The 24,360-nt window shown below is 39.1% G+C and overlaps 1 protein-coding gene across 5 annotated transcripts in view; it reads right to left on the bottom strand.

Annotated features, from left to right (window-relative positions):
- The window catches only part of ARHGAP42 (Rho GTPase activating protein 42), a 378,378-nt gene that overhangs the window by 113,077 nt on the left and 240,941 nt on the right, over positions 1-24,360 (bottom strand). For all 5 annotated transcript variants that reach the window (XM_073337948.1, XM_073337938.1, XM_073337919.1 and 2 more), the window contains 7 exons: positions 19,666-19,744; positions 18,685-18,724; positions 12,994-13,056; positions 11,142-11,216; positions 9,735-9,819; positions 8,266-8,324; positions 7,298-7,403 (listed from right to left, as the gene is read on the bottom strand). In XM_073337948.1, coding sequence (XP_073194049.1) covers positions 7,298-7,403; positions 8,266-8,324; positions 9,735-9,819; positions 11,142-11,216; positions 12,994-13,056; positions 18,685-18,724; positions 19,666-19,744 — 507 coding nt within the window. The remainder of the gene's footprint in view (positions 1-7,297; positions 7,404-8,265; positions 8,325-9,734; positions 9,820-11,141; positions 11,217-12,993; positions 13,057-18,684; positions 18,725-19,665; positions 19,745-24,360) is intronic.

The following is a 24,360-nucleotide window of genomic DNA, read 5'->3' as shown; positions in this document are numbered from 1 at the left end:
CAGAAGGTACTTGATGAGTCTATAAAGTTGTGAACTTTATTAAAATTAAGCCCACTGCATGCCTCTTTGCTATTTTACATAACGGAGCAGACACTCAACATTGACAGCTCTTCTTTCACTCTGAAGTTTACTGGCTTTCTTGGAGTAAATTTTGAATTACTTGTCTGAGCTCAGAGAAGACATAAGGGTTTTCCATCGTGAATGTGGCTCTTCCTTTGCAGAATACTTCCCTGATCAGCATAGGCTTGCTCTGAATGCTTTTTTCCAGAGGCAGAATATAACTTAGGTTATTAACCTGAGGGTTGTGAACAGGGGGTTGGGGATCCTGGTATGGCCCACTGATCTTCTTCTTCAACGCTTAGCCAGTTAGTCGGCTGTAGTGATTGTTTGCCATTTGGTCCATTCCTGTGAAACGACAAAGGCTTGATGGCCTGAGAGTCCAACATCAGATTTAACCCACATTAAATGAAAACGTGGCATGCATTACATATCTTACTAAAATCAAAATACACTGCAATATGACTACTGTATTTGTTTATCCACAAAGACCCCAAATCCTGCACTGACTTATGCCCATGCTTGACTATGCACTGAACACAATGGGATTACTCAAATGCGCTAAATCAAGTAAAAGTGTAAATCTTTGTAGGATAGGGGCCTCAGAGCCATGAAATATCTTTCTAAAAAAAACATGCTCTAGAGATCAGTCACAAGATATGGGATTGATGTAGGAATTCATAGAATATCAGGGTGAGAAGGGACCTCAGGAGGTCATCTAGTCCAAGCCCCTGCTCAAAGCAGGAACAATCCCCAACTAAATCACCCCAGCCAGGACTTTGTCAAGCCTGACCTTAAAAACCTCAAAGGAAGGAGATTCCACCACCTCTCTAGATAACGCATTCCAGTGCTTCACCACCCTCCTAGTGAAAAAGTTTTTCCTATGATCCAACTTAAACCTCCCACACTGCAACTTAAGACCATTACTCCTTCTTCTGTCATCTGCTACCACTGAGAACAGTGTAGATCCATCCTCTTTGGAACCCCCTTTCAGATAGTTGAAAGCAGCTATCAAATCCCTCCTCATTCTTCTCTACCACAGACTAAACAATCACAGTTCCCTCAGCCTCTCCTCATAAATCATGTGTTCCAGTCCCCTAATCATTTTTGTTGCCCTCTGCTGAACGCTTTCCAATTTTTTCACATCCTTCTTGTAGTGTGGGGCCCAAACCTGGACACAGTACTCCAGATGAGGCCTCACCAATGTCGAAGAGAGGGAAATGATCACGTCCCTCGATCTGCTGGCAATGCTCCTACTTATACAGCCCAAAATGCCGTTATCCTTCTTGGCAACAAGGGCACATTATTGACTCATATACAGCTTCTCGTCCACTGTAACCCTTAAGTCCTTTTCTGCAGAACTGCTGCCTAGCCTTTCGGTCCCTAGTCTGTAGCATAGAATCATAGAATCATAGAATATCAGGGTTGGAAGGGACCCCAGAAGGTCATCTAGTCCAACCCCCTGCTCAAAGCAGGACCAATTCCCAGTTAAATCATCCCAGCCAGGGCTTTGTCAAGCCTGACCTTAAAAACCTCTAAGGAAGGAGATTCTACCACCTCCCTAGGTAACGCATTCCAGTGTTTCACCACCCTCTTAGTGAAAAAGTTTTTCCTAATATCCAATCTAAACCTCCCCCACTGCAACTTGAGACCATTACTCCTCGTTCTGTCATCTGCTACCATTGAGAACAGTCTAGAGCCATCCTCTTTGGAACCCCCTTTCAGGTAGTTGAAAGCAGCTATCAAATCCCCCCTCATTCTTCTCTTCTGCAGGCTAAACAATCCCAGCTCCCTCAGCCTCTCCTCATAAGTCATGTGTTCCAGACCCCTAATCATTTTTGTTGCCCTTCGCTGGACTCTCTCCAATTTATCCACATCCTTCTTGAAGTGTGGGGCCCAAAACTGGACACAGTACTCCAGATGAGGCCTCACCAATGTCGAATAGAGGGGAACGATCACGTCCCTCGATCTGCTCGCTATGCCCCTACTTATACATCCCAAAATGCCATTGGCCTTCTTGGCAACAAGGGCACACTGCTGACTCATATCCAGCTTCTCGTCCACTGTCACCCCTAGGTCCTTTTCCGCAGAACTGCTGCCTAGCCATTCGGTCCCTAGTCTGTAGCTGTGCATTGGGTTCTTCTGTCCCAAGTGCAGGACCCTGCACTTACCCTTATTGAACCTCATCAGATTTCTTTTGGCCCAATCCTCCAATTTGTCTAGGTCTTTCTGTATCCTATCCCTCCCCTCCAGCGTATCTACCACTCCTCCCAGTTTAGTATCATCCGCAAATTTGCTGAGAGTGCAATCCACACCATCCTCCAGATCATTTATGAAGATATTGAACAAAACTGGCCCCAGGACCGACCCTTGGGGTACTCCACTTGATACCGGCTGCCAACTAGACATGGAGCCATTGATCACTACCCGTTGAGCCCGACAATCTAGCCAACTTTCTACCCACCTTGTAGTGCATTCATCCAGCCCGTACTTCCTTAACTTGCTGACAAGAATACTGTGGGAGACCGTGTCAAAAGCTTTGCTAAAGTCAAGAAACAATACATCCACTGCTTTCCCTTCATCCACAGAACCAGTAATCTCATCATAGAAGGCGATTAGATTAGTCAGGCATGACCTTCCCTTGGTGAATCCATGCTGGCTGTTCCTGATCACTTTCCTCTCATGCAAGTGCTTCAGGATTGATTCTTTGAGGACCTGCTCCATGATTTTTCCAGGGACTGAAGTGAGGCTGACTGGCCTGTAGTTCCCAGGATCCTCCTTCTTTCCTTTTTTAAAGATTGGCATTACATTAGCCTTTTTCCAGTCATCCGGGACTTCCCCCGTTCGCCAAGAGTTTTCAAAGATAATGGCCAATGGCTCTGGAATCACAGCCGCCAATTCCTTCAGCACTCTCGGATGCAACTCGTCCGGCCCCATGGACTTGTGCACGTCCAGCTTTTCTAAATAGTCCCTAACCACCTCTATCTCCACAGAGCACTGCAGGGGATTCTTCCATCCTAAGTGCAGGACTCTGCACTTGTCCTTGATGAACCTCATCAGATTTCTTTTGGCCCAATCCTCTAATTTGTCTAGGTCCCTCTGTATCCTATCCCTACCCTCCAGCATATCTACCTCTCCTCCCAGTTTAGTGTTATCTGCAAACTTGCTGAGTGTGCAATCCACACCATCCTCCAGATCATTTATGAAGATATTGAACAAAACTGGCCCCAGAACCACCCCTTGGGGCACTCCGCTTGATACCGGCTGCCAAACAGACATGGAGCCATTGATCGCTACCCATTGAGCCCGACAATCTAGCCAGCTTTCTATCCACCTTATAGTCCATTCATCCAGCCCATACTTCTTTAACTTGCTGGCAAGAATACTGTGGGAGACCGTGTCAAAAGCTTTGCTAAAGTTAAGGAACAACACATCCACTGCTTCCCCCTCATCCACAGAGCCAGTTATCTCATCATAGAAGACAATTAGATTAGTCAGGCATGACTTGCCCTTGGTGAATCCAGGCTGACTGTTCCTGTCACTTTCCTCTCCTCTAAGTGCTTCAGAATTGATTCCTTGAGGACCTGCTCCATGACTTTTTCAGGGACTAAGGTGAGGCTGACTGGCCTGTAATTCTCCGGATCCTCCTTCCCCTTTTTAAAGAATTAACAGATGACATTTTTTTTGCCTGTGTTGTATCTGAGGTCAGATCCCCTCTGACTTTAAAACCTGTTAGTCCATACTCTGTTTTTATTTTCTATTAACCCACACTGTCTACTGTTTCTCTTTTTCTCGAAGAACTGACATACTGACTACTGTGAAAGTTTTTCTACAAATTTACCAGAGAGTGAAGTAAAAAATTCTGGCCAGTAATTCTCAGTGTCCCTCCCTCCCCCTTTTGTCTCTTCATAAGTAAGAAAGTTTGCCGGATACAGGTCACAACCTCACAAACTCTTACAAATAATTACCAGTGGTTCCAATGCTACAGTTCTCCTATTGTTGTAGCCTATTTACCAGTTTCTAGAGAATTTTGTGCAGTCTTGCTAAAATGAATAGAATAAGTTGCCGTGGCATTAACTTCTTCCTTCCTCATCCTGCTTTACAGTCACTCCCTGTCATTGTTATCTGATATTTCACTAAGCACTCTATTACTCTGATCATTTCTAGAGATGACAAACAACATTTTAGCTGCCTCTTTAGTGTATTAATTCTTAGTCCCTGGTACTCTGCAGACCCCACCATTTGTGAGCAGCAAGATTCATCCACAAAAGCTTGAAAATATTAGTTAAAACAACACCCCCCCTCATTTTCTTCTAATCCACAAACTACCTCTGAGAGCATTCCATTAATCAAGGTCACGTGATGAGTTTGACACTTTTACTTTTTTAAGTAAGATCACTTGGCCCATACATACTGGTAGCTCATTTTGTTTTTAAAGCAGTATATAAAAAATAACTAAATTAATCCTCAGAGCACCATTGTTTGGTAGGCAAGTACAATAACAACGATAGTATATGGTATGTAACAAACCATCCCCATTACAAAGATGGGAAAACTGAGGTGGGAATATTAAATGACTTTCCACAGGTCACAGAGGGAATCTGTCAGAAGCAGGATCAAATCTCAGGAGTTGCTGGCTCCCAATCGTGGGTATAGACCCCATGACCTCTCTCATTCTGATTGTTGAGCTGTTAGTACTAGGTATATATAGTAATAAGTGGATAACAGAATTCTCTGCAGCACAGAAAATAATGGGATGACCGGAGAAGTGAGACCGTGAATATAAAAGATATTCCCTTTCCATTTCAAAGTGCAGACTTTGATACCCCATTTACACTGAGATCCAGTAAAAAATAGTATTCATTTCTTTGGATTCATGATAACCAGATAAAAATTGAGGAATATAAATGCCTTCTACTGCATACAGCTTCTATTTTGCCTAATTAAGAGTAGCTTAAAACATCTCAGATTTCTGTTTAAGCAACAATTCTGGAAGACAGATGCTCATTTGAGGCCCAAATCATGAAAATGAGTTATTTTTTTAGAAGCACAAGTTATTGTCCTGGACAAAAAGTTTTAAGGTCTTTTAAACAAACTATATAATCTCAAAATACAGACTATAGAACACAAAGAGTCATGTTTTCCCTATACTTGGGTTTCCTTGGTGACAAATTGGTTCATTTAGTTAATAAATGGAATGATGTATTTAATATTATTCTGACAATAAATGACTAGGCAGAAATTCGGATATAGCATCAAAGGCTCACTTTGTTGCAAAAGGAAAGAAAAAAAAAAGAATTGCTGCTCAGAATGCTTGTAATATGGAACATTTTGATAACCAATTTTCTCTTCACTAGTGTTATTTTTGCTGGGGTATTGAATAGATTCAGACCCACACAATCAGACATTTCAGGTGGCTGCATGCCTCATTCATCAAGGCACAATTGCTTTCTCCTGGAAATCTCGCTCTTCGCTGTATCACAGTGACACTAAATTTTGGATATTACCAGTCTGCAGACTCCTGGCTACCTGTATTCTGGAAGTATGGAGTTATTCAAGCACATTATGAAATGATCTCTACTCTCAAGATGGCAAATGTGTAATTTGCATGGGAAGTTTTTCAAAGAGTGAAATACTTCTTTTCTTTTTTGGAAGACAGTGTCAAGTCTCCATTGTTTGTCTGTTTGCTAATGTATTATGATATATTTACATAGCATCATAACTGTGCATGCTCCTTTTCAGAGGTTCTCTTTTTCTTAAAAAAAACCCAAACCTGTCTATGTCTCAAAAGGCATGAAATCTGGGATTAGACAAACATATGCAGATAGATACAGGGAAGAGGGATAGGGAAAGGAAGTACAAGGAAGGATTAAAACAAATTAAAATATTGTGACTTATATTACATAGCCACCAAATCATACAGTGTGTTTTTTTAATAGAAGCAAGAGTGCACATTGGAGGGAAAAATATAAATTACTCATTTATCTTACAGGGTTTTAAATTAACTATCAACTCAGGAGAAGGACCTGGGCATCATTGTGGATGGTTCAATGGAAACCTCTGCTCAGTGTAGAGCTGAGATGAACAAAACAAAGAAGATATGTGGACGCATAAGGAATGGGATGGAAAATAATCTAATGCCTTTATAAAAACCAATGGTATTGCCTCAGCTGGAATACTATGTGCAGTACTCATCACCTTATCTCAAAAAGGATCATGCAGAACTGGAAGGTGTTCAGAAAAGAGCAACGAGAATGATAAAGGGCCTGGAAAAACTATCATCTGAAGAGAGATTGAAAAGATTGGGTTTACTTTGGAAAGGAGATGAGAAAGAGAAATAAACAAAATAACGAATGGTCTAGAGAGAGTAGAACAGGATTTTATATCTTCCTTATCTCATAACATAAGAACAAAGGGACAGTCAATGAAATTAAAGGGTGGCAGATTCAAAACTGATAAAAGGGAAGTTTTTCACACAAGGCATAATTAGACTGTGGTACTCATTGCTATATGAAGTTGCTGATGACAAGCATTTAGCAAGATTCAAGAAGAGACTGGGGATTTATATAGCTATCAAGAATATCCAGAGTTATCATAATTAATGATAAATATTTTAGAAGGGATATAAAAATCTCATTCTTCTGGATAAAGCCAATGTCTATCCATTAGAGATCAGAGTGAGATCTCATTTGAGGTGCAGGGTGGAGGAGGAAACGCACAGATTTTTTCACATCTGCTATGACAGGGTTCTTAAACTTTCTTCTGAATCATCTGGTATTGAGCACTAACTGAGACAGGGTAAAGGTCATCAGTTATGGATCAGTTATATTTATTACATGAACATTCTGGGAATTGTACTTCATATAAACTCTGCTAAAATAATGGGTGAATCATAAGGACAGCTTTGGTCATCAATTCAATTTCATTGGTGTTAACTCATGCACTCAGAGCAGAATTGAGAACAGTTATATGAATTAGTCCCATTTAATATGTACAATCACTTTCTGAGAACATCCAGGGCTCTGAGTTATGATCCTATTTCTAGTTGGCAGTTCTTTGGTCACAAAATTTTGTCCTGCATTTTACAAGTCTGATGTAATTTTCAAGTACTTATCTTCTCAGGTAAAAAAACCCAAACAAACTTGAATAGCCAAAATTGACAAACAAAAGGGGGAAAAGAAACCCACATCCAAGTCCACACCCCCAAACACCAAACAGATAAAAATAATGGTGGAATTACTTGACCAAATGCTTGATTAGGATGTCCAGCATCTCCCTGTTTTTCTCTGGTAATTTATGAACAAGTGCATGTACTGCCTCAACCCTGTAGTTTTGGTCATCGGATTCTGTTAAATAAAAATAAGGAGCATGTTATTATATTAAGGTGCACCCAAAGATGTGTGTAAGGATGGTGTCAATAACTCTAGACTAGGGCACACTGCACATTACAATAAGGCAAACCATCAATCTGCTGTTAAAATAGCCTTCCAAAAATCTGAGAACAATGCAGGTATGTTTATTACATGAACATTCTGGAAATTGTACTTCAAATAAACTCAGTTAATACAATGGGTGAAATACTGAAGTCAGCAGGAGTTTTGCCATTGATTTCAAAAGAGCCAAGATTTGACCCAATGATCCTTAACAGCATCTAGCCCTCATCTATATTTACTCTTATGGTGGTTTGAGGAGGGACGAGGATAATTAGCACTTTATGTATTTGTAAATATCAGAAAAAAATCCAAAAAATTAAGGTTGCACAGAGAACCTTAATTTTAGCATTTATTAACTTTCGAATGCTTGACTTTGAAACTTTAATATTCTTTTAACAGAGATTTTGTGTGTGTGTGTGTGTGTGTGGAAGAGGGAGGGAGAGAGAATATTATGTATATACATACTTCGATTCTGAGTTCCTTGGGGCAGGAACTGTCTTTTTATTATGTTAGTATAGAACACAGCACAGTGAGCCTGGAGCTTATGACTGCGGCCAGTTGGTGCTAATGCACTACAAATACATAATCATGTCCACATATGTATAATTTCATATCTCTTGAAATAAATCATTGCCTGGGTTATTTGAAACAAAAGTAGGCAGAACATGGGAAAATATATTGTAAGGAAAGTTCTCCAGAAACAGTGGGTGAGAGATGGATCAAAAAAAGTATTACTCTCCTGAAGAGTTACTAATTTCTTTAGTGTTTTACTTACTAACGGCAACAATGAAATCCTTGTGCAACTTGAAGGTCATCAGTGGTTCTGTAAGACACCTGGTCATAAAATTTAAAAAACATAATTTTAGAAAATGTATTACTTCTAAAAATCCTTGCTTGTATTTTATTGCTGTTGCTACTATTTCAATATGATTAGCATCTGGGTGCCAGTGAAACGAATTCATTGCCTACAGGCTACAACCATAGCACCATTCAGTCACGTGCAAGGTCTGATGAAAATTTTCTCTAGCTAAATCCAGTGCCACTCTGTGAGTAATTTAATCAGGAATACCAATACCATGGCCTTTATCACAGACCAAGGGCCTGACTGCCTTCTCACTTACAAAGCTGTAAAAACAGGAATAACTCCACCGAAGTCATCAGCAGTTTTGCTGAAGGTGGAAAAGTGAGGGGACAATTAGGCTTCAAGCCTCAGCTGGTGAAATCCATATATATCATGAAGACTCCCGTGTGGCACTGAAATCCTGATATGTAGTGAACTGGGAAGACTCTTCAGTCAAAAGGCAACCTACGAATTGTCTGCAGTCATAAGAAACATTATTACTGCAATTTCTTATTATAAAATTGCATAAGTAACAACCTCAACCTAACCAAGATTTTCAAAAGTGATTAGTGATTTTCGATGCCTCCATTTTTGGGTGACCAACTTGATTGAGTTTCAGAGGTTTCGATTTTTAGGCAGTGCTGAACACCTAGCCTCTGCAAGCTTGGTCCCTTCAAAGTGTCAAAAATTGGCACCCAAAAGTTGAAGACTCCAAAATCACAGTCACTCTAGAAAATCATGACTCTTATTTTTAAAGGGTTTCCAAATTGCTGAAGGTTTAGCATGAATTTTCTAATTGTTTGGGGATATATTTATTCCCAATTCCTGTAAAGTGACCTGTATAACAGGATATGAAATGAGAATTAACATTTATGCAGGGAGCCATGATTTTACCCTGCTTTAACAATAAATTAGTGAAATACCATGCTGTGCAATTTAGATAAAGGATTTCACAAATTAGAAAGATTTAGTGTCTCATTCTGTGCAGTTTAGATAAAGGATTTACAGATCAACAAATGCAATTAACTTTTCCCCCCTCCAAATGTAGGGTTTTATAGAGCACAACTGATTCATAGCAGGCAGACAGATAGCATAAACAAATGCAGGTTCATTAAAATAAATAACCACTGGAATATTTTTAGGCTAGCCAAAATCACTATATATATTTAGGTTTCAGAGTAGCAGCTGTGTTAGTCTGTATTCGCAAAAAGAAAAGGAGTACTTGTGGCACCTTAGAGACTAAAAAATTAATTTGAGCATAAGCTTTCGTGAGCTACAGCTCACTCCTTTTCTTTTTATATATATATTTAGTGTTCTAAGGTGGTGAAAGAGAGGTAATGCAATATCAATAAATAAGGGTAAATGGGACATGAAATGAGATACATGTAGAGCATCATACTCACCTGAGGTAGTTTTTTAGTCCACTTGTTATTGTTTTATTGTCCCAAATGTCCATATCAATATCCATATCAGGAGGAGATTTAGGGGCTGGTAGAAAATTGAATTAGGAATGTGTTATACTTTGACTAGCAGACTAGTTAGGAAAGCAGCACAACACTTAAACAACATACAAAGATTAGGTGATAATTTCTTATGGTTATTTTATTACCCAGATTAACTAACAACTTGAACATACATTGAAATCCTTTAATTTTTGTCAAGTATCAGAAAAATGAAATAGCATCTAGTATACAGACATCTCAACTATGTGCCCAACTTCAAAGAGTAAACTAAACCCAAGGTGATACAGGGGTTGCCAGTTGCTTTGGTTTTGATGTAGAGCAATCTTCAAAAAAGAGGGCGGTTATATCTAGATTAGCAAGATAAGTGAAACCCCATGATCCCCCAAAAAGAAAAATATTATAAACTGTGAGTTAATACTTGATGATGGGACAAAAGTTGAGGGACACTTCTGGGCGTTTGGTATTCTATGCCTCGACAAACAGATCCAATAAACTGAGCATAAAAATTAAATGAAGAAAGGGATTTATAGATGTATTTAAATAGTCCAAGCTGCAAAATATAAACAAATCCAATGAGTCTCATTTTTCCTCAACTGTCTGCAGCTTTGCTCCGTTATTTGCACTGACTGCCCATTTGTTTCTTAATTGAATTTAAGATGTTGTTTTTGATTGGTAAAGACCAAAGGGTCTTGCTTGGGGTGTTCCGATGGGAGAGACTTCCTCTATCCTTGTGTCATACTGCCTCAGTCAGTAGACACACTCCAGTTGGATTCCTCTTAAGTTAAGAGAGAGGACTGGCAGCAGACTGTTCTCAGGTCTGGAGCCAGCTTTCCTGAACAGCCTGGGTTTGTTGACCACTGGGGCATATTGCAATGTACATCCATTTATACGGGCTGCTGTGGAATTAGTGTTTGATTAAATGTGGGAGGGGAGTTCTGTGTTTCACAGAGGATTGAGTCCTGTTGATCATTGGGAGGTAAAACTTTTTTTCCCCTTGTAAATAGTGTCAGGGGTGTTGAGAGCTCTGGACAGATTTCCTGTTTCATTTTTAATAAATTAAAAAAACAAACTAAATTAATTGTGAAAAATGCACATCTATCCAGGCTGTGTACGCAATTTCAGTGACTCTCTGCACAAACTGAGTAACAATGTATACAAGTGGCCAGTTACATACATAGCTAACTATTTGCATGCTTACTCACTTAATTTGCCACCTGTAATTGCAAGTGCAAACTAAACTTACTATTGTACACACATTTTTGAGTAGAGACAGTGGAGGAAATCATAATGGTCATAATGTCCTTGGTGGATATTAGAGTTTTTGATGCAAAATCTTCCAAAACTTACAAAATATGGTATTCATCAGCTTTTGCACTTTGGAGTTTACACCTCCTATTCTGTACAGCCCCAAGATTGTGATACCTATACAGAAAAAATACAGGATAATGAACTGACTCATGGCACCAAAAGTACAGCATGTTCATATACATGGACACATAGGTGAGAAATGTGGGTGTAAATTTGCAAAATGGTTTATGTGGTTTAACCATCCATTAATTTATAGGAAGTTATGCAGCTAAATTCCTGTACACCACTTTGGACTATTTAGCCCCATTTTTGGGAAATTACCAGACATATTTTACTGAAATTACACCATCTTATAAACAAATCTTAGCTACAAGTTAATTAAATGAAACCCCACAAAAGGACCCAACATTCTGTCTGACTGACTCACGGAAAGGTGCCATTATAGCAGACACTGGAATGATGTCTGAGAAGTGAAAAATAAGTCCCAGAAGCACTCCAGAGGCATGTCCTGAGTTCTTAGCCCTGTTCATATTTACCAAGAAATGTAAACTTATGTAATGCAAGCCACTTCAATGGAGTTACTCTGAATTTACACCAGTGCAAATGAGAACAGAATAATGTCCTCCATATCCAAATGTTGCTGACAATCACAGCAATTACTTGTGTACAGAATTTATTGGTGATACAAACAAATTCTACTTAAAATATCTGCACAGTCTAGTGTTTTCCTTGTATATCTGCAGTACTTCAGCTACTTTGTCAATGCTGAATGACAGGATTGTTTTAATTTGTAGAGCCCCAAAACAAGATAAAGAGACACCCTTAGGTCCCAATTGACCTCAAATGGTTGAGAAAGGCATGGCCCAAATGCAAAAAATATTTTTTTATAGTACAGTATGGGAAAATGCTACTGGATAATGTTCTATTTCAGACCTTTATAGCATTATATTTTAACACACAGAGGATGGGAATTTCATGAACCTTGATTTTCAAAGCAATATTGAGCTATGGTAAAAAATCAAGTCAGAAACAGATCTTGACTTGATCTCTTTTTTTCCCTTAGCACCTTTTACTACACAGAGTTCTTAGGTGTAACCATGGCAAAGTTCTTTTCTGAGGATGTTTGAGAAAAAACAATTATAATTTGTCACAATCTCAAAAGCCTAAACAATAGGATGCTTCTTAAGTTCAGCCAATCTGTTTAGAAAATCATTCCTAATACATATATTTAATTTTAATTTTGATGTTATTAAATTTTGTCTATTTGTCATATCAAGTTTTACCATTTAAAAATACTTGTATTATTGGTGCCCCTTTCAACATAATGGCCAAAATTCTGCTCTCAGTAAGGAGCAAGTGACCTTATTTCTTTCAGAAGGTTACATAGGAATAACCGAGGACTGATTTATTTTGAGTAGTAAAATACTAAATCAGCAGTAGCTAGACTATTATTTTGTTGTTCTTCCCATATAGTGCATACTTTGCCTACGATTGAATTTCAGTTATTAAACACAGACAATGGATAACAATGGGTGAAATGTATGCCTGGCGTAAGGCAAATAAAGCTAAGGGAGTAAGCTAGGGATAAATTTGTCCCAATGTGTATTAAGTACAACTGAGCATTAAATGACTAATAACAGAAAAGTGTTAACTTTTTTTAAAACAAGAAGTTGCTATAATTTATACTTAAATGATAAATTAAAGAGTCTTTATGGAAGATTTTGGCAACAGTGTTTCAGGTATAAAAAGCAGTGAAAAGTACAAGTTGAGTGACACAGAGATTCCAAAATGCACCTGGAAAATATTTTCTGTTTAATCATTGTAAAGTAACCTATGTCAGAGAAAACCATATGCATACTATGTAATATATAGAATGTAATCTAATACATACCTCTTGTCTCCACAGCATGAATACATTTCCTCACAAAGTTAAAACCTGCTTCATTTAAGAACACTATAAATTGAAGAAAAGTACATTATTTACTTTAATCTGCCTTTCCATTTAGCAACATCTTAATGTTAGGATCAGATGTGAGCTCTGTACATTTGTCCATAAGAGCATAGCACCGGTAACTGTTCTTTATATTATTGCTTAATTACATCTCTATCCAAAAAGAATGCAATCAAAATTTCTGCTCATTAGTACATTCATGTGTGTTTGTTGTTATATTTTTAGTATGTAAGATTTCAAAACCAGAATTCTTTAACATCTGTTAGAAATAAAAGTGTGGCATCCTAACCCCACCACTTGTATGGCTGAAAGCGTGTCTTTGTATAAAAGGATGCACATTCTAAGAATACAGAAACAAAACATTAAGAGAATGAACCATACACAGATGCCTACAGTTTCTACTAGACACCTTTCCCTCAGCTCAATACTTTGCTGTTTATAGCCCCAGCTCTGCAGAGACGTACACAGGTGCTTCACTTCACACACTCAATGTCAATTAATTTAAATGAGACTACTAACCATGCATAAAAATGAGCATGAGTGTAAGGCTTTCCAGGACCAGGGCCTAGGACACGAATAATATATTTTATGATTGTCTTACTATATCTTAATAAAGTATATACTGTGGCTTGGATTTTCAAAGGCACCAAAGGGAATTAGGTGCCATCTCCCATTGATTTCCAGGGGTTCCGGCGCCTAATTTCCTTAGGATCCACTGAAAATCTCAGGCTTGTGCGGGTATGTATGTATGGGACAGCTGAAAAGGTAGTACCTCTGCATGAAGACAGCCACATCCACAAGGTGTGGCTTGCTTGCAGTTGCTCCGGGTGACTACTCAGCTCTCACAAGTGGTTCCAAATTGACGTGAGTGTACTGCAGCACCACACCCTATGACTTTGCCTTGGCTGGCATGCTAAACCTAATGAGGATAGCTAGCGGTAATAAAGACTGGGGAAAGGGCACAGCTGGCTGTCCAAATGCACAAAGTCTCCTAAGGCAAAGCCAGCAAAAACACCTCTCAAAGAATAACACTGGTGGAAATGGTGCTGAAGCAAGCGAGTGGGTAGCTTAAAGGAGTGTTGCAGACGGATTACAATACGCTGATCAGCCATAAAGACAGGAGTCGTGGTAGAACACCTGGCGAATACCGGACCATAGAATCTGAATGAGGATTGGTAAGAGAAAGAAAATATGCTGGCTCGGTCGTCACTGGGACAAACATGGGTCAGCTCCAATTGATAGTATGCGAAGTACGTAGAACAACACGCAGGTCGGGGAATTACATGATGAAGCTGAAGGATATTTATTGGAACATGGGATGTAAGGCCTGGTATAATGGTTCACTTATAAATGGAGCACTTGTGGTAATGATCCACGAGTTGAAAAGAGAGAAGTGGCAAATCACTGGTCTATGTGAAACGAGATATTGAGAAGATAAAGGAGAATTCTACCATGATTAACCTAGAATATTGACATTGGTAAGAGACGATGGTGGACGATGGTGTTGCATTGGTGCTAAAGCCAAAGGTAAAATAGGCTCTCATGGCATTTAACCCAATATCTCCTTGTATGCTGAAGGTGAGATTCAGAATCAAATCTGGTGCAGTTACCGTAGTACAAGTATATGAGCCAACATCGGCAGCACCCAAGGAAGAAACTGAATATTTTTATAATCATCTACAGAAAACAATCCAAAAAGTTTCAAGACAAGACATATTATTGGTGATGCGAGATTTGAATGCAAAAGTAGAATTGGACTGGAATTCCTGGGCTGCAGCCATAGGCAGAGTTGGATTAGATGAAGAAAATGTAAGAGGAGAAAGGCTACTAAATTTCTGCTTAAGCAACAACCTGTTGGTAACAAACACACTATTTCAACAAAGAAAGCCGCAGAAGAAGTGGACATATGTCACCTAATGGACAAACGAAGAACATGACAGACTTTGTACTTGTGAATCAAGTCTGTTCTCATGCAGATCATTTGCAGCTGATATTGGATCAGATAATAAATTAGGGCTGGCAGCAATAGGTTGAGGCTGAAAGCAACTGAAGAAGTGCCAAGAACTAAGATCTACGCCATGGACAAACTGAAAGAGACAGATTTCAGGAAAACGTACAAAGAATTCATGTGGAAAAATATCACATCTTCAGTGAAAGAAAAAATGAACACCGAAGAGACATGTGTGACATACTGTACCCCAGGTTATCCCTGGTACGCACATATCCACCACTTAAGAACATATGAATGGCCATACTGAGTCAGATCAAAGGTTCATCCAGCCCAGTATCCTGTCTACTGACAGTGGCCAATGCCAGGTGCCCCACAGGGAGTGAACCTAACAGGTAATGATCAAGTGATCTCTCTCCTGCCATCCATCACCACCCTCTGACAAACAGAGGCTACAGACACCATTCCTTACCCATCCTGGCTAATAGCCACTAATGGACTTAACCTCCATGAATTTATCCAGTTCTCTTTTAAACCCTGTTACAGTCCTAGCCTTCACAACCTCCTCAGGCAAGGAGTTCCACAGGTTGACTATGCGCTGAGTGAAGAAGAACTTCCTTTTATTTGTTTTAAACCTGCTGCCCATTAATTTCATTTGGTGGCTCCCAGTTCTTACATTATGGGAACAAGTAAATAACTTTTCCTTATTCACTTTCTCCACACCACTCATGATTTTAGACCTCTATCATATCCCCCCTCAGTCTCCTCTTTTCCAAGCTGAAAAGTCCTAGCCCCTTTAATCTCTCCTCATATGGGACCTGTTCCAACCCCCTAATCATTTTAGTTGCCCTTTTCTGAACCTTTTCTAATGCCAATATATCTTTTTTGAGATGAGCGGACCACATCTGTATGCAGTATTCAAGATGTGGGCATACCATGGATTTATATAAGGGCAGTAAGATATTCTCCATCTTATTCTCTATCCCTTTTTTAATGATTCCCTGTATATGGTTATGACATTTTGTACAAAGTATGTCTTGTTAGGTATCACTTGAAAAGTTATGATTTGCTGAATTTCATTATCCTGTTTAAAAGTGTGTATCTTCATTGTATATGAAATTATGAGATTTTGCTATATGTTTTGTGACAGGGTCGGGCCAGATGGCTATAGTAGAGTAATAGAAGGCAGATATATTAGCCCCAGGCTAAGTAGGTCCCTTTTCCCTGGGTAAGGTAATGGGGAAGGTTCCAGAACAATCAGCAACTTTCTGGAGACAATTAAGACAGGCTGATTAGAACACCTGCAGCCAATGAAGAAGCTGCTAGAATCAATTAAGGCAGGCTAATCAGGGCAGCTGGGTTTTAAAAAGGAGCTCACTTCAGTTTGTGGTGTGCATGTGAGGAGCTGGAAGCAAGAGGCATTAGGAGCTGAGAGTGAGAACGCGGACTGCTGGAGGACTGAGGTGTACAAGCATTATCAGACACCAGGAGGAAGGTTCTATGGTGAGGATAAAGAAGGTATTGGGAGGAGGCCATGGAGAAGTAGCCCAGGGAGTTGTAGTTGTCATACAGCTGTTCCAGGAGGTGCTCTACACAGCTGCATTCCACAGGGCCCTGGGCTGGAACCCGGATTAGAGGGCGGGCCCGGGTTCCCCCCAAATCCTCCCAACTGCTGGTCAGACACAGGACTGTGGGTTCAGAAAAATGGCCAAGCTGAGGGCTGCTTTGAAGCTCCAAGGCTCCACAGTCCAGATTGCACCCTGGGGCATGGAACAATGTGGAACAATATAAAAATGGGATTACAAGTGCAGCTGAACAAGCGTTGGGCTACAAGGCCAAAACAAAGAGACCAAGGTGGATAATGGATGAAGTGCTGCAGCTGTGGGAGAAACATAGGAAGCTGAAGGAGAATAAAAAATAGGACTAAAGTCTTAGAGCTAAATACAATAGGCTGCTTAGAGAGATAACACAAAAAGCAAAGCGAGACAGAAACAATTGGATAAGCGAACAATATAAGGCAGTAGAAGAATATGTGAAGAGAAATGTGGCACAGGAGTGGAATTGTAAGATGAGAGAACTGAGTGGGACATATGAGTTGAAGATGTTGGCTGTGAAAGACAAACATGAAGCAATTGAGCATGAACAAGCGAAGAATAAGTGATGGAAATAATATTTTGAAGAGCTGTACAATGTGCAGAACACAGTAGATGAAATGGTTCTAGAAAAGCTTCCCAGAACAAAGGAGGGCAAAAAGATGCTGGAATTCTTAGACAAAGAAGTAAATATCTCGAAAGTTGATATCTTGATATCGAAAGTAAATATCTTGAAAAACAAAAAGGTAACAGATAAGGACAATGTAACTGCAGAGATACTGCAAGCAGGAGAGGAACACTTGGTAAATGTGATGCACAAACTATTCAACAAGATTTACAAACAAAAGCAAGTGCCGAACAAATGAGGGAAAGCGATAATAGTTCTGATCTACAAAAAAAAAAAAAAAAGAGATCGGAGTGAGAATAAGAAACTACAGAGGGATCAGCTTAGTGAGTGTGCCAGGAAAAGTATTCACCAAAATGTTGCAGAGGAGAATGAAGAGGTATATGGAAGTGGCTCTTGCAGAACTGGCTGGATTTAGATCAAAATGAAGTATAAAAGATCAGTTATGTATGATAAGACAGATATCAGAGAAGTATACAGAACACAACTGAACCTGTTACAACGACTTTATAAACCTCAAACGGGCTTTTGAGAGCATTTAGCAAAAAGTTATGAGACTGTATGGCATCCTCAAAAAATCAATCAAGCGGATAGAAAACATCTACAGCAAGTCAATTAGCGTGGTGAGAGTAAACAAGATGCTGACAGAATGACTCAGGATGACTGTAGAAGAAAGACAAGGATGCATCCTATTGCCAGATTTTTTCAGCTTGGTAGCGGAAGCAGCAATGGCTACATGACTGAGAGATGAAAAGGGAGGAGTCATGTTACATTATAGGATGTGTAGGATAAACACAGTGAAGAATGACATACAAGACGTTTAAATATGAATGAAACTGTGAAGCTGGTACAAGATAGGAAGTGCTGGACAGACTTCATTCGGCTCCATTGTTATTGCTGAGCTGACGGATGGGAATCAAAGAATAATAATAATGTATGTGTATGTGTGTAATTGAGTAAGACACCTGCACAGACGCACATCAAATATAATGGAGTATCTGCATGATAACATAATGTTTGCCCATCACCACAGTAAAAGCCATAATATCCCTATATCTGAAGACCATAAACAAGTTATCATGTTCAGGGATATTATGTCAAGGTACAGGTGGTCCATTTTATACATACATTTATATATAGAACTATGAATATATCTATAGGTATCTAGAATGACATTATACACAGAGTACTGCTTTGGAACCAGGTTAGCCAGAAGCATGATTTATTTGATTTTCTCCCAATTTATATTTGACTATAATACAAATATTGAAGACTTTTTCACACCTGATGTAACTGACCCTTGAGACAGGATGCTCTTTCTTGCAAGTTGACAGAAAAGAGTAATTCTTGGCAATATATGAAAATATAATTATGTAATTTGTAACCTAATATGCCTGAAAACAAGGACATTATACTGTAGAAATCCAGGTACATTTAATAATTTTACATAACTAAAAAAAACTTACTTTCTTCCTTCTTGCTAATAATTGCTGGCAAAGTGTAAATCTGAAAAAGAAAACATTGCAATATGAACATTTGTGACTTCCAGGTCAGTTAAGAGATCTCAAGCCAGTGCAAATATATTTTGCATTAGCATGTTGCATGGTGCAAGCCTTGTTCTTGCCATTTATTTACTAAACAGTCATTGTAAATGGGCTTAACAAGCATAAAACTTAAAATGTTGCCTCTAGCAGGCACTCTCTCTTATGTGAGTTCAGTTCAACTACACGTTTGGGTAGCTGAAAGATGGTAGTGAGTAGCCAGAATTGTAGATTCTGTATGGTTATATGTGAACCCTGTTTACTCTCAGCCCTAACTCCTTGGTTGGACCAGTTCAGTGAGACCAGGTGCCATCTAGCTCGTAAATCTGAACAATCATTTTCTCCCTTTTGGGTCTACATGTGGAGCTTTGCCAATGTATTCGATGGAAATCTCAAGTGTAGGTTAATGACAGGATGAATCCTCAGGTGAGCTTCTCTCATCAACGCTCACCAGCCTCCATCACAGTTTCTTTTCTCTGAAGGTGGCGATACCGCTGCTCAAAGGCATCACCCCTAAAATGACTTGCTCTCACCAGTCTGGAGAGCACAAATTCACAAACTGTGCCTGTGCACATGTATCCTGTATGCCAACGAATATGCTATTGGCTGGATTGTCAATATCCCAACTAAAATAAGTGACTCAATGCGTGACTACAGATTGAGATATACTATTTTTTCTGCTTCATTATTAATTTAATGATTATCTTATCATTCGTGTTTATTTTGCCACTGCTTTGTCCATACAGCTTGTGAAATACCGTTTGCACGTACAAATTGTGTTGTAAAAGTTTATGTAAATTGTTTCTCCGTGTTTGAGATATTTTGAGATGCACAGCAATTTGTTCTTTTCACTTCTGTATACAACAAATCTGAACTCATAATAAATAATATAACAAATTTCCTTACTGGTTCCTTTCCATCCATAGCTTCCAGCCAAAGTTTCCTGTTGGACTCTGAAAAAGCCTGTAGTGTTATGATCCCGTTTCTATTAAAAGAAAATATATATTATTTAAAACATATTAATTATTATTTTTCCAACCAATGATATTTAAGATAATTTTAACAGGAAATGTGGTTTAGTCTAAACATAATTATTTACTTTTTTGTAGTGCTAAGCATGTATCTTGACCTTTGTGTCTGTTTTTTGTCTCTGTGAAACTGGGATAATAAAACTTACTCTGTCACAAGGGAGTATAAGACTTCATTAGTTAACATTTGAGAATCTCAGATGAAATGTGGTGTCAAAGTGTAACTATGAATTGTTTATACAGCCGATAAAAATAAAATTAATTCATTAGATGTGCCTACTTAACTAATGGAAGAGGTGCTGTAGAAATGGTTTTTTTAGTGATACAAAAGCACACATACCTACTAACAACTAAGTGTAAATATTACTTATATATAACTCAGCTGTATAAACAATTCATAGTTCTGGATCTTTTTGTCTGCATCAGTGAGCTACTTTAAAAGTGATGCCAGTCCAAAAAGTGGCAAACATGGAGCGTCAAAGAAACGCCACTTTCAGAAGCTTTGCTCTCACCTGTCTAGGACCCATCTATGCAAAAGTTTTGACACCTTGTTCGAACCCACAGTCTTCCTTTGCCAAATACAGAAATAAAAGATACTAAATTTATACTCATTACCCCCCAGAGTACACTCACCACTTAATTATAACATTTTTCATGAAGGACATTGGAGAATATGAAAATATATATATACACAAACAGAGCTCCACAATACTGAAGAAGAAATGAAAAGCCTGCCGCATTAAATGAATATTGGATGTTATTCTACAAATTATGTGCTATCTCAACCACAAGATATTAAGAAGCTACCGGGCGAAATTCTACAGCCTGCATCAAGCAAGAGGTCAGATTAGATGATCACAATGTTCTCCAATAGCTTTAAAATCTGTGCATCTCTACACATCATATATATTTAAAATTTAAAGGGTAAGTTATAGATTCAAACCAAAACAGGGACAGGGAGGGGGATATACATAAAGAGTCCTCCTACCTAAATTAGGATTTGATAAACATTTTCCACCCACACACAATATTTCACAAAATATTTTAAACTATACAACCTTGGGCCAAACTCTGATTTCCATTACACTAGTACACATGAAGAGTGACTCCTTGACACCTAGAGTCCAGGGACCGACGATGGGGACTCTGGCAGGTAAGCCAACCTGCGCCCAGGGGCTGATGGTGCTGTTCAGGCAAGCGCTGGCGGAGCACCCCCTGTGGTGGGAAGCAGTGCCGCACGGATGGAGACTGCTGGAAGGGTCCCAGAGCAGGTTTACCCCTCGAATGGTGCACCTCAGTGGACGGCATGGGCGGTACCGGAAGGGACAGTATGTCCTTAGTGGCCTGAAAGGCCTCCAGTGTGGACGGCACGCCAGGTACTGAGTGCCTCTGCCACTTTCCAGGATGGCAGGCGGTTCTTGAAGTGGGCTCTACAGCTCAACGGGAGTCGGAGCTTGGCCACTGTCTGGAAGGGAAGAGCTGCCCCGTGCAGATCTTTGCTCTCTGCCAGCTCTCTCCTTCCCTTTATGGGACAAAGCACTCCCAGGCTTTCTTAGCTTTTTTGCCGGTACTGGGAATGGGGATTGGTGGCACACTCTGCACTGAGGCCATGGTGCTTGGAGTAGAGTCTGATCTTGTCGGCTCCGAGGACGGTGCAAGGGCCGACTCCATAAGGAGCGCTCGGAGATCAATGTCCCGCTCCTTCTTGGTCCGCGGCCTGAAGCTCTTGCAAATGCTTTCTAGCTTAACGCTAAGGGAACTATTAACTATACAACATTAAACAACTATATACAACAAAAAGAAAAGAGAACACTTCAATCTCTTTGGTCACTCGATTACAGACCTAAAAATGGCAATTCTTCAACAAACAAACTTCAAAAACAGACTCTAAAGAGAGACTGCTGAATTAGAATTAATTTGCAAACTGGATACACTTAACTTAGGCTTGAATAAAGACTGGGAATGGATGTGTCATTACACAAAGTAAAAGTATTTCCCCTTGTTTATTTCCTCCACTACTGTTCTTGTCAACTGCTGGAAATGGCCCACCTTGATTATCACTACAAAAGTTTCCCCCACTCATGCTGGTAATAGTTCACCTTTCCTGATCACTCTTGTTACAGTCTGTATGGTAACACCCATTGTTTCATGTTCTCGGTGTATATAAAATCTCCCCACTGTATTTTCCACTGCATGCATCCAATGAAGTGCGCAGTAGCTCGCGAAAGCTTATGCTCTAATAAATGTGTTAGTCTCTAAGGTGCAACAAGTCCTCCTCTTCTTTTTGCGGATACAGACTAACACGGCTGCTACTCTGAAACCTATATACAACAAATTCACTACTAGACACGGTACGGACATGGAAGCTTGTCAAAGCAAGGAAACATTCCAGCGCTGTCACTGGCGGTAGGAAGGAACTGAGGGAAGGGGGAAGCTGGTGGTGCCCCTTATACTGGCGCATATGTGTGCCACTCCAGTGGGCACCAGAGCTGGTCCCCTACCGATACCACTGAGGGCAAAACTTCCAGTGCATGTGGCGAGCACACACACCTACAATGAAATGGACGTGAGCAAGCACTCGAAGAAGTATATTATGTATGTTATGTGCAGAACTGGTTACAGTACTGCAATACAATAAAGATAAGTGACTACTAGAAGAACTCTTATAAAAATCTGAACTGAAAACTGTTGAGAACAACATCTGAGTAAAATTTAAATTGTTTCAATTAGACGTGTTGCTTCCTGTTAACAGTTTAAACGTTTTCATATCAGATTGTTTCTTTTATTTAGTGCAGTGGTTTTCAATCTTTTTTCATTTGTGGATCCCTGAAAAATTTTGAATGGAGGTGCAGAGCCCTTTGGGAATCTTAGACAGTCTGCAGACCTCTAGGGTCCCAAGACCACAGGTTGAAAACCACTGGTTTAGTGACATGTTCACTTCAGTCTATGTTGTCTTATCAGCACTTGCAACATCTCCATATAGATTCTGAGTACTCGGTGGGAGAGGATGGAGTCTCATGAGATGAGAGGCTTGGAGGTGGAGGAAGAGTTGCTCATGACAGCCCTTTCCAGGTCTTTAAAGACTTTGTTGTATCTTATAAACTGTATGAGTATTCAGTGAAGGCCAAATCCTGCAAGTTACCAAATGCAAAGTTACTTCCTTTCTGACTGAAATTAATCACTGTTGAGGATACTCAACAATGCTCAGGATTACATCTTAAAAAAACTTAAGCCTAATCTTTAAAATCAGTATGCAGTAATTTAAAGTCAGTCGTTAGCAACTTTGTGTTCTTCCCAATTCCCCTATGTTTTATTACTGTATAAATTAAAAAACATGGAACAGCAAGGAAGTATTTTATCATTACAAATACACTTGACATCAGAGTCTCCCTTTCACAGAGGAAGCCAAGTTTCAATTTATGTCATCCAGAAGTGATTAGTGCCATTCTTTGCATATGGGCTGCCTGCCAACTGATTATTTCTTGGTATCATGAGGACCAGAACTTTTTATCTACTCTGCTGACTTACATAAACCTCCACTAGTTTCCTGTTAAATATGGAACCGATTTCAAAACTTGACTTTTTGTCAGTCTCCTTCTCATAATAGTATTTTAAGCAACCCTGTGAACTAGTGTGCTTTCAACTTTTTTGTCTACGTTTTCAGAAAACATTTAGGTGTAAGCTCTCTGCATTTTAACTTGTTAAAGCAAGTCAAAATAAACAAGACTTGTTAAACCAAGTTAAAATTAACAAGTTTTATTCCAAGCGTATAACTCCATTTAAAGAGAACTGAAAGAATTTAAGATCTTTCTAAAAATTAAAAGACAAAACTCACTTTTTAACTATCTTACAATAGCACTACCATCATTTTGTCTGATAAAATTAGTTCTGATACATTTTGATCTTTGCATTTGAACCACTCTCTGATTTTGGTTTTCCAAAACAAAATTGTAACTTATGTTTTTTTTTAAAACAAAACCAGAACAAGAACAACCCAGTTTTGCCCAAATTTCTGAAATTCAAGGGCACCAAATATCAAGTAATTTCATAGAATCATAGAATATCAGGGTTGGAAGGGACTCCCAACATATCCCCACCAGTGTTAATTTGCAGTGTTAATGTCTGTATTTTACCTATTCTATTAATACAGGACTTCAGATTACAAGTATATTTATCTTTCACAAGCACAAAATTCACCACAAAATTAACATGTTATAAAATAGTGACATGGCTGCATAGTACATTACTATTATTATTGTAGTCACAAAATATTTCTCAGAGAAAGACCATGAAAGATTAATATAAATAGTGTGAATTTACTAATTCTGTTTATTTCACCATGATTTTAAGGCAGATGTTTATCCACCTCTTGTCTCCTGTCCACTACTCAAAATTCTTAAAAAAGAGCAAATATAACTTTCACTGTGTATTTGCATTCCCGCCCCCTCAAAATGCTGTAAAACTGTTCCTATTCATTTCATACAATTAAATATTTCCAGTAGTACCTCGAGAAACACTTGTACAGCTATTTCAGCATATGGGAAAAAATAAACTTTCTTAACTTTAACTTGAA

This window comes from Lepidochelys kempii, chromosome 1 (assembly GCF_965140265.1).
Source record: "Lepidochelys kempii isolate rLepKem1 chromosome 1, rLepKem1.hap2, whole genome shotgun sequence".
NCBI lineage: Eukaryota > Metazoa > Chordata > Testudines > Cheloniidae > Lepidochelys > Lepidochelys kempii.
Note: the sequence above shows the minus strand (reverse complement) of the source record. Positions and strands in the feature narration are given on the sequence as shown.